The 11,606-nt window shown below is 41.0% G+C and overlaps 1 protein-coding gene across 1 annotated transcript; it reads right to left on the reverse strand.

The window, feature by feature from the left end:
• Positions 1–211: 211 nt before the first annotated feature.
• Positions 212–4,114, reverse strand: LOC4339407 (ALA-interacting subunit 1). Its single transcript, XM_015783289.3, has 9 exons — positions 3,884–4,114; positions 3,707–3,767; positions 3,489–3,547; positions 3,288–3,362; positions 2,655–2,762; positions 1,921–1,991; positions 1,522–1,822; positions 697–986; positions 212–595 (listed from the first exon to the last, which is right to left on the reverse strand). The coding sequence occupies exons 2-9, from the start codon at positions 3,765–3,767 to the stop codon at positions 535–537; spliced, it is 1,026 nt and encodes a 341-aa protein (XP_015638775.1). The 5' UTR covers positions 3,884–4,114; the 3' UTR covers positions 212–534.
• Between the last annotated feature and the right edge of the window lie 7,492 nt (positions 4,115–11,606).

Below are 11,606 nucleotides of genomic sequence, written 5' to 3' on the forward strand. Positions count from 1 at the left end.
ACCCTTTTAATTGACATACTACATATAGATGAACCACCTTTACTTTAAATCCTAGCTACGCCACTACATATGTCATGCCACGGGGGTGTTGCCATGGTAGACAGGATGATAAGATCTAGATTTTGTATAAATACATAAACACTCTCTTCATCCCAATGTATGATGTAATTTACTTTTCATATAAAATTTAACCATTCTTATTTAAAAAATATAAATATAAACATTTAACCATTCGTATTGAGAGAGTTCGTTTTTTTTTAAAAAAATACCCCTAAAGTTCTAAAAATAATTAAAAAAATTGCCACGTGAACCACAGGGCCAAATTGGTAGGCCCATTTAGGGACTGAATTTTGGGTCGCTCCCTAAATGGGCCGGGCTAACATAATGGACCAGGTTTGGCCGGGCCAAACGTTTATTATATTCCCCTTCATTTACCCCCTCCTCATCCTGCTCTCTACAAACCACACAATTTTAATCCAACGCTGCAGACGAACCCAATGGGACATGAACACATGAACATCCCCGCTCGCATGATCATTGGACATAATCTGGGTTCTCCTTGTTCCAAGACAAGTAAGACGGGTCTCCAAGTGTCCTGCAACCGAACAAGCATTCAGATTTTTCAGAGGCAAAGTTTCTTCAGAGTTTAGTTACAGTTTGCCCTGGAATCCAATCCAGCGAGCGATTTTGCCATACCTTGGCTTAACCATGTTGAGACCAACGAAGGCCAAGGCGATGAGGAAGGAGATGGTACCGATCGCCACATACGCGAAACCGATGAAATTGTTCTTGCCGCCGATCCAAGAAGTGGTAGAAAGAACCAGCGCCTTGGTGCCTCCAAAGCTGTACGTGTTGTAGTTGTTCTGAATCACCACTGTGATTTCATCGCTCGCCATTATATCCGTCTCGATTCTGCCGTAGAGCTTTCTGAATGTTGGGAGTGCAGCTGTTCTCATCCAGACAATGAGATCCTCTTGCTCACTCAACTGAAACATGAAGGAGAATTCAGAAAAAAAAAGAATGATGAAAATGACCAGTCTAGTGTGATAAAGCTGTAACTAAATTTACTTCCAGCAGCCGATTATAGGCCATAATGCTTATTAACGATAAAAATATAATTTATAGGGCAAAACTTTTCCTTATGTGTGTTTAGCGACTTAAAAAATCAATATAGAAAATAAACTACGATAAAAAATTTTTAATAAACTTTAAAATTAAGTTTGAAAATTTAAATTTTAGCTATGACCGATAAGATGAAGAGCGAACAATGGAGAGCCACCTATTTAACTGCAGAGAAAGCTTGCTCAACTGAATATGGAGGACAATTCAGTTCAAGAAAAAAGAAAGCACGAGAAACGCCTAGGGGTTTTCCGGCTAGCTCAATAAGGTGGTGGGCTAGGCGACCTGAGTTCGAAGCCTCACTCCTTCTAATTATTCGATATTATGTTATTCCCTAATATTCGCGTTAGCACGAAAAGAGCAGTCTAGTGTGATAAAGATGATTGATTTGACTGCACTTACTGGTAATTTCTCATTTAGCTGACCACCACCTATGAGCCCACCCTTCTGGAAATTTTCGGGGAAAACATCACTGCCAAACTTAATGGTCCTGTCACTGCTCCAAGCTATGTTCTTCTTGTTCACTTGGACAGTCTTCTTGTTGACAGAAAATGTGAAGGTGTCATTGAACAGGCTCCATGCTATGAGGCCACACGGAACAATAGGGGCTCCGCCTTCACTGATGGCTTCAGGATCACAAGTTTTTATCACACTTGAGAACTCCTTGGACCGCAGCTGTTTATCGCTCCGGCTCTTGACATATCTAAGAATTAAGATTGTTGTACGTTAGTGTTCATTTCGGTACCACAATGGCCAGTTAATTAAGTTGAAATCACTCATCCAGGTCTAGCGTATATATACCGCCGATGGTTTTGGTAGAAGTTTTCCAGCTGGTAGTAAACTTGTATGGGGCCTTTCATAGGTTTTGGCACCTGAAAAATGAGTAAAGAAAAATCATTATTTACTGGATACTATAAATCTGGTAAGAGCTAAGGGCAACCATGTTGTGTAGTTGTGTCATCTAAGGCTCAATTCTAGTGAACATAGACCTGTTTAGATGGGACTAAAACTTTAAGTCCCTATCACATCGGATGTTTGGACACTAATTATAAATATTAAACGTAGACTATTAATAAAACTCATCCATAATCTTGGACTAATTCGCGAGATGAATCTATTAAGCCTAATTAATCCATGATTAGCCTATGTGATGCTACAGTAAACATTATCTAATTATGGATTAATTAGGCTTAAAAAAATTTATCTCGCAAATTAGCTTTCATTTATGTAATTAGTTTTGTAAGTAGTCTATATTTAATACTCTAAATTAGTGTCTAAATACATAGACTAAAGTTAAGTCCCTGGATCCAAACACCACCATAGTAGCTGTTAGTTTTTCTCTTGACGTAAAACGAGGCAAGCCATTAATGCATAGTTAATTGAAATTAAATGATTATAAACTTGAAATATATATTTATTGATTTTCTAAAGAAACTTCTACTATAAAAAACACACGTTTAGTATTAAGATGTAAGTTAATGAAAAACAAGGAAGTTGCAACTGTCAAACAAGGAAACGAACGGGCATAAACTTACAGTAATCGTTCTGGTGCACGCTTTGTCAGTCTTGGTGTCCTGAATGAACCCGACCTTGTCGTTAGCCGTCACACACTCCCCATCATATTTATCCACCAATTCAACAACCTGCATGGCAAGCCAGATTATTCTTTTTGACAAACGCGTAAGAACTTTGCAACGTCACTGTATTAAAAGAAATGAGTTTAAATACAAATTTAACCCACCGTTGCAAGCCAGACTATCTATACTTCTATACTTCTTTAAAAGAAGAGAAATTCTATTGTCTTTGAAAAAGTACTTGCCAGTATTTTCTTAAGAATGATAAAAATTACCATTAAAAGAAGTTAATGGTGGTGGCCGTGAATCAGCCACCCCACCTACTTCCATTGTAAATTTTATTAAGTTATCCCTTAAACTTCTTAATATTATTAAAAAATCAAATCTAAATAGATAGATACATAAAAATTGAGATTAAGATGAATATTCTCTATAGAAAAAGATGGACACCACATTAATACATTTTCATTTAACCGTAGCAAAGTACAGACATTTAGCTAGTTAATAAATATAAGCAGAAATGTATTTCACGTAGTGCCGGAATAGTCAAATAATCAGAATTCAAGAATACATGTTGCATATCTGTGCAATTACCTCCTGTGATGCTGCAATTGAAACGAGCCCTATCGGTATGAAGATGATGCCGATGAGCGAGAAGGCCCCGATGACCTATTCATGGAGCCAGGTTACATTATTCAGAGATTGCTAAAATCTAGCACTCCATTTTTGGGATAAAAATAATTTGATAGCGCAGGAAGAAATTAAGAACAGAATGTAGAGATTGGGAGTAAATACAATTCCAGGAGTATATAGTGGTTTCCATGCCGGAAGCTCCTGCTGCGTGAACTTAGAATCTGCAGGAGAAAGAAAAAAGAAACAAAGAAAGAACCCTGAACTGAAACTCTCATCAATTTCCAAACACATTGCGACATTTCATCTTAGACATGTAACCAAACCAAACAAAAGAAAATCAGAGAACAATTAAAGAGACAGGGGCAAGAATGGGCACGTACACTTGGGCTTCATGGATCGCTTTGCGGCCACCGAATCGCTCTCGGATCCTGATGTACTCATCTAAAGAAAGAAAATGAAAAAAATTTAATAATAATCAAAACTCAATCAAATTCGTAGTCACATCACGCCCCCTAATCAGAACAAGAACACGCGAGCACACTAGATCCAATCACAACCTAGGACGTATATTATGTCTTATGTTTTTGGTTGGATCCAATCACGCAGGGAGATCGTCTCCTTCTTTCCTCCTTCCTTTCCTCTGAGAAGATCGAAGGCGACGGCGATTGCGGCATGGGATGGGATCCGTATCGTCCTTCGTTTCTGTCCCCATCCCCGCGAACGCTACAAAGGCGGAGGAGTGAAAACGCGGGCGACTCCTCTCCTCCACGCGCTGCGCCACGTCGCGCGAGGGAGCTCCGCTCCTCTCCGCCGTCGCCGCGCGCGTCTACTTTGCTCGTCGAAACCGTACGTCCAATCGCGCGCTGTGCTGTGCGGCACGAGGCCTTTTCGCCCACGAGCTGGCAGCGACGCGCGCGACGCTGACACGGTGACAGTGGGCGGATGCAAGCTGGGGGTGACGGTGACAAGGACGACGACGACGGCGTACGGCTGGGTTGGTCGTCTTCTCCGCCGTTCAGCTCTCCGGTGGCTGGGATGAGCCGACTGTTGCGGATGGACGGCGTTGATGGAGCATTGGAGCCACTGCGGTGTCCGTGGGATGTATACTTCCTTTTTTTTTTAAGCGCTTACTCTCTCCATAAAAAAAAAACCAAACTTGGGTGTTCAGGTTCAAATCTAGGATTAAGTTTTTTTTTTTGGAACGGAGGAGGAGATCATATAAACATGCGTTACACTCACCTATAACACACATATATACATCCTAACCTATATATCTTGAGATTCACGAAGATATTTTGTATATATACATTTTATCATTCGTCTTATAAAATATTTTGTATAAATATAAAAAGAATGTAAGTTATTACTTTTAAATTACACTTAATGATAAGTAAGTCACAATAAAATAAATAATATTTATGTAATTATTTTTAGATGAATGATCAAACATATTTTCAAAATCAATGGTATCATCTATTAAAAATTGGAAATAGTAGTAGTCAAACCGATGGAGCACTTGGTTTTGTGGATAATGGACGTGGTTTGGGTCTCGCTAATCAAAGAAAGAAACCCGAAGAATCATGCTGCTGTTCAGTATCATATTTGCTGTCCAGTACTTGAAATGATGGGCTACATTCTCCACTGACAAAGTTGCTACGTAGAGCTCTATTTCAGTTTGGAGTTATGCTTTCAGAAAGCAGCGAGCAGGGGATCTTGATCGAGTATAACTGAGTGTGTTTATCTCCTAAGCATATTCTCCGCAGAGCAGTTTATGTCATCATCCTTGTAGTTTACGGAATTATTTAAAGACCTAACCTACAACACAGAAAGGCCTCTCTGCAAACATTCTGTGTGCTAGTAGTTTTTTGCCGTCCCCTTTTGCAAAACTATCATGGTCGGCCATGATAACTCTGAATATTTGCATGTTCATAGACATTCTTCAGTTAAAAGAAAGGGCAGTTTTTTTTTTCAATCGTGATATACTCTTATAGGTAGTAGTTTTTCTTAGCCGGTGAAGCGACGAATATGCCAATTTTGACAAGCTAACCTGATTGGCTGCATGAAGAAACGACGCGAGAAGATGGGAGAAAGAAATGGTTCAGAAAGAAACATAAACTTTCCGCGACGCAGCTTTCACCAGATGTTGAGATCCTGGCCGGCTGCAATGCGTTCTCGAGTCAGATTTAGCCTCCCTTTGGCTCTTAGCCGTTCGTCCAAAGCTCCCCCATCTGAAGACCGACCGTTTCCGCCATTGATTCTTTTCGTTTTCAGACTCTAAACCAGCGGCTAACCACTACCAGGCCGACATTCGGATGCTGAAACAGTTAATTCTGAATTTCTGATAGGTCAAGAAGCCCCTATGGCCAGGATGATGACGCGCCATGCTACGATTTTTATACAATTTAATATACTATATAAAGCCTCTCGATTAGGAGAAGCCAGTAGAATACTTAATTTATGATTCGTTCAACTTCATCAAGGAGGTTTGAAATTTGCAGTGAAACATGCTTTATGCTGCCAAATGTTCTTTTCTCGAGACGCTTGACATAACAAATTAAGCAGGTACTGTAAAGCTAAAAACAGCCCCGGTTTCTTGTCTAAACAACGGATTAGTCAGCTGGTTGACATGTTCTTGAGAACAATCTATAACTAAATCACTGGGAAATCAAGTATTTATGCCGTCACACGTATACATTTCCACTATGCCGCTCTTGTATACAATATAGACATTCTGCTTCTGCTAGTCCTTTCAAAGAGAACAACGGAACAAAACCTGTACTGCTATTTCAGAAAAAAAGATACGCTTTTCAAGCCGGCAGTTTGCATGAAGAGCTCTAAGCCGATCACGAGGAATCAATCATCTTGCCGATCGCTATAAATAGTCAATAGAGCAGTGTCAGCTAACTCGAGCAAGCAGCTTCTCTCACTCACTCACCGAGCAGAGTAGCAGCAAGCAGCTCGACCATCCTAACTAGGGGTGCAAGTGGGTCACCCGCAAACCCACTTATAGATCAAAATAAACGATTTCGTAGTTTAGATAAGTCTATAAGTGGGTTTTCGCGGGTAGTCGCTTGCACCCTCGATCCTAACCATGGGCGGCTACGGTGTCACTAGGTTCGTGGCGGCGTGCCTCGCCGCGAGCCTCGTCGTGCTCCTGCTCCGCTGCTCGTGGTGCGAAGGGCGTAAGCTTATGCTGGCGGCGGAGGAGCGAGGCGGTGATGAGGTTATGCACTTCGAGGGCGGCTTGGAGCTCAGGGTAGCCGTCTGGCGCCGCCGCCGCGGCGGTGGCAGCGGCGTGGCAGTGTTGCCTCCGCCGAGGCCGCGGGGATTCTCGGCGAGCGGCGGCAGAACCGAGCGGTTAATGCGATCAGTGCCGAGTCCTGGTGTTGGGCACTAAAAGCCTGTTCACTTTGATGTCAAAAAAAAAACCTTACCATATTTTGGCAAGCTAAAATTTTGGCATGATTTCTTATATAGTTACAAAAATTTAGCAGCAAACTAAATATAGCCACTTTTTTAGCAATTTTACTAAAATTTGATAAGCTTGAAAATGACATCAAAGTGAACAGGCTATATATGCTTCTTCTGGTTCTGGACTTTCTGACATGGACAGCATTGCAGGAGGACTCTGGTGCCGTTTCTTGATTCCTCTGCTTGTTTCACTTTAGATCGAATTAGAGCATAAAATGATCCTTTTTCAAATGAAGATGGATCTATTCGTTCAAAAAAATGAAGATGGATCGGGCACAATCTGTGGATGAACTGGCTGGAAATAATATGCAGTTTGTGCACTGCGCAATGCAACCGTAGTGCACTCACTTCATCGCCAAAATAAAAAGGAAAAACACCGGGGTTCAGGTTCAGGGTCGTTGTTTTGTTCCCCTGTCATGTCAGTTGCATTCTTTCAGGTGTTTTGGTGCACTCCTGTTTTTCTTTTTCTTTTTTGTTGGTGAGGGAAATGGTGTTCTGTTCCATACACGTAATCTTCTCTTGTGATGTTTCGGCAAATGAAAGCCTTGTTTTGCTACATTGTAATGCTGATGCAAATGATTTCTTTTGCAGTAAATAAACATCCAGTTTAAGGAAACTAAACGTCAAGGTCCACATTGGTTGATATATAACCAGCTACCTCTCCGTTTCTAAATATTTGACGCCGTTAAATTTTTTAAACATGTTTAACCATTCATCTTATTAAAAAAAATAAGTAATTATTAATGATTTTCCTATCATTTGAATCATTGTTAAATATACTTTTATGTATACATATAGTTTTATATATTTCACAATTTTTTTTGAATAAGACGAACGATCAAACATATACTAAAAAGTCAACGGTGTCAAACATTTAGAAACGGAGGGATCATTATTGTCTTGAAGTTTCACAAAACTATTAGGAAACCTATGGGCTTGGGCCTATGAAGACCCAGCCCATATACACTAATTGGGTCCATTCCAAACCTTCCATATATGAAGGAAGGCTGTATAAGAAGGAGATGGATGCTCATATTGTACATTTGGTGCTAGAAGAATAAATGAGAATAAGCCACACCCTTATATCTTGTATCTTCACTTTACATTATGCAACCCCTCTAGACTACGGATGTAGCAAAGGAGTTACATAATACGTTATCAGCACGATGTTCTAACGGAGACCGAAAAAGAAGAAGGTAGAGAAATCTCTTGAATCCTTTTGCATCTTGGACATTGAATTGCGAAAAAGAATTCCTCGCATCCTCCCGATTCCGTTTTTGTTGTTTTTGTTGGATTCCGTCGCTGCCGACTGGGAGTCGCCGGTGAACGCCGGTTGATGGAGTTACACCACCAGCCGCTACGCACGACGCCGGCCCCAGCCACGACCGTACTCGCATCGGCCACCGGCCGCGCCATGGCCGCGAGGGTCGCGCCGTCCTGGCTACCACCCGCCGGCCGTTGAGGCCACAACCGCATGGCCGCGCCACCGCGCCTGCACCAGGCCGCGCGCACTCCCCTGCGTCCGCGCCATCGCCACCGCATCGGCCGACGGTTGCGGAAGGAGATGGAATAAGAAGATAGAAGAAACGAAATTTGCAGTGAAACATGCTTTATGCTGCCAAATGTTCTTTTCTCGAGACGCTTGACATAACAAATTAAGCAGGTACTGTAAAGCTAAAAACAGCCCCGGTTTCTTGTCTAAACAACGGATTAGTCAGCCGGTTTCTTGAGAACAATCTATGACTAAATCACTGAGTAATCAAGTATTTATGCCGTCGCACGTATACATTTCCACTATGCTGTTCTTGTCTGTAGTTTGCATGAAGAGCTCTAAGCCGGCCACGAGGAATCAATCGTCTTGCCGATCGCTATAAATAGAGCAATAGAAACCCTCTCGTCTTCGTTAGCTAACTCGAGCAAGCAGCTTCACTCACTCGCTCACTCTGTCACTCACTGAGCAGAGTAGCATCAAGCAGCTCGACCATCCAAACCATGGGCGGCTACGGTGTCACTAGGTTCGCGGAGGCGTGCCTCGCCGCGTTCCTCGTCGTGCTCCTGCTCCGCTGCTCGCGGTGCGAAGGGCGGAAGCTTATGCTGGCGGCGGAGGAGCGAGGCGGTGATGAGGTGATGCACTTCGAGGGCGGCTTGGAGCTCAGGGTAGCCGTCTGGCGCCGCCGCCGCCGCCGAGGCCGAGGGGATTCTCGGCGAGCGGCGGCAGAGCCGAGCGGTTAATGCGACCAGTGCCGACTCCTGGTGTTGGGCACTAGCTTCTTCTGGTTCTGGACTTTCTGACATGGACACCATTGTAGGAGAACTCTGTTGCCGTTTCTTGATTCCTCTGCTTGCAATTAACCTTTTCACTTTAGATCGAATTAGAGCATAAAATGGTCCTTTTTCAAATGAAGATGGATCCGGCACAATCTGTGGATGAACTGGCTGGAAATAATATGCCGTTTGTGCACTGCGCAATGCAATCATGGTGCACTCACTTCATCGCCAAAAAAAAAAAAAAGGAAAAACACCGGGGTTCAGGTTCAGGGTTGAGGGTCGTTGTTTTGTTCCCCTGTCATGTCAGTTGCATTCTTTCAGGTGTTTTGGTGCACTCCTGTTTTTCTTTTTCTTTTTTGTTGTTGAGGGAAATGGTGTTCTGTTCCATACACGTAATCTTCTCTTGTGATGTTTCGGCCAGCTGCATACTTTGCTGCATGTGCTGCCTTGTTTTGCTACGGGCCGTTAGGCCTTATTTATTTCCAAACTTTCAACTTTTCCATCACATCAAAACTTTCCTACACACATAAACTTTCAACTGTTTCATCGCATCGTTCTAATTTCAACCAAATTTTTAATTTTTGCGTGAACTAAACACACCCAGTTGTTGATAAGAAAATTTTTGGGTGTCAGATAGGACGTTTAACCGAATGTTGGAAGGGGTTTTCCGACACAAATAAAAAAACTAATATCATAACTCGTCTGGAAACCGCGAGACAAATCTTTTAAGCCTAATTAAACCATCATTAGCACATGTGGGTTACTGTAGCACTTATGGCTAATTATGGACTAATTAGTCTCAAAAGATTCGTCTCGCGATTTACATGCAAACAGTGCAAACGGTTTAATGCTCCATACATGCGTCCAAAGATTCGATGTGATATTTTTTAAAAAGTTTTTGGGGAACTAAACAGGGTCTACGTTGTAAGGCTGATGTAAATGATTTCTTTTGCAGTAAATAAACATCCAGTTTAAGGAAACTAAACGTCAAGGTCCACATTGGTTGATAACTTGATATACAACCAGATATTATAGTCTTGAAGTTTCACAAAACAACACAATTAAACCGTTTTGACTAGAAGGACAACTTGGTAGTTGCCACTGTTCCAAATGAAAAGGAATACTAAGGCCTAGTTTAGTTTCCCAAATTTTTTTCTCAAAAACATCACATTGAATCTTTGGACACATGCATAGAGCATTAAATATAGATTTAAAAAATAATTGCACAGTTATGGAGGAAATCGCGAGACGAATCTTTTAAGCCTAATTAGTACTACACGATTAGCCATAAGTGCTACAGTAATCCACATGTGCTAATGACGGATTAATTAGGCTCAAAAGATTCGTCTCGCGGTTTCCAGGCGAGTTATGAAATTAGTTTTTTCATTCGTGTCCAAAAACCCCTTCTGACATCCTGTCAAACATCTGATGTGACAACCAATTTTTTTTTTTTTTTTGCAAACTAAGCAGGCCCTAAGGCCTTGTTTAGTTCCCAAAACAAAAACTTTTCACCCATCACATCGAATGTTTGGACACATGTATGGAGTATTAAATGTGTACAAGAAAAAAACCAATTAAACAGTTTGTGTAAATTGCGAGATGAATCTTTTAAGCCTAATTGCGCCATGATTTGATAATGTTGTGCTACAGTAAACATTTGCTAATGACGGATTAGGCTTAATAAATTCGTCTCGCAGTTTTTTGGCGGAATCTGTAATTTGGTTTGTTATTAGACTACGTTTAATACTTTAAATGTGTGTCTGTATATCCGATGTGACAACCAAACCCAAAAAATTTCCCCAACTAAACAAGGCCTAACATTCTCGCTCCGTCCAAAAAAACCCAATGTGGGGATGTAACACAATCTAGTACAACGAATATAAACAGTTGACCGTCCAAATTTGTTGTATTTGGTACTGTTGTATTTCCATCTAGTTTTGTTTTTTTAACGAAGGGAGTAGTTTAGATATCTACAACTTGCATACATCCTCTGTCCCAAAATCAGTTTTTTTTTTTTGAAATGTGGGTGTACCATATAATAGGCAAGTTTACAGGAATGGAAAATACAAGAACTTGTCAAATAAGCCGTTTGGATACTCCATAGAAAATTCTTAAGAGGTTTATAAGTTCAGAGGAGAGATAAAGAAAGATGGTACATTGGACTTCTCAAAGATAATGAAACTATGAGGTTAATAAGTTTATGATTGAAATCCTCTAAAAAGTGAACGAAAGGAAGGATTCCTTTAATGATTTTCTAGCCTAATCTTCCAAACCTAAGAGATTGATATGAAAAATTCGGATTTCAATCCTACGAATTTCCTATGTAAACTCCTTGTTCCACGGAGAAAGAACTAGAGTATTAAATTTGCAAGAGGATTTTAGAACTCACAAATATGGTGGATTATTTTTTAGACCAACAGTATTAATCAAGCATTTTTTTTTCCCGAATCATAACTTTCTTTGAAAAATGTGATACTTGCAATTGTTAGTTTATTGCATATAAGTAAAATCAGCGCGCTAAAGAGTCAAACAAACACTATG

The sequence above is a fragment of the Oryza sativa genome, chromosome 5 (genome assembly GCF_034140825.1).
Source record: "Oryza sativa Japonica Group chromosome 5, ASM3414082v1".
Classification (NCBI taxonomy): domain Eukaryota; kingdom Viridiplantae; phylum Streptophyta; class Magnoliopsida; order Poales; family Poaceae; genus Oryza; species Oryza sativa.

What these genes read in the sequence shown, in the direction of transcription:
- LOC4339407 (XM_015783289.3), bottom strand. Translation starts at nt 3,767, where the DNA reads ATGAGTACATCAGGATCCGAGAGCGATTCGGTGGCCGCAAAGCGATCC. An exon ending in CACTATATACTCCTGGAATT is followed by an intron (nt 3,363 to 3,488) that starts GTATTTACTCCC and finishes CTCCATGAATAG; the next exon opens with GTCATCGGGGCCTTCTCGCT. An exon ending in CAATTGCAGCATCACAGGAG is followed by an intron (nt 2,763 to 3,287) that starts GTAATTGCACAG and finishes CTTGCCATGCAG; the next exon opens with GTTGTTGAATTGGTGGATAA.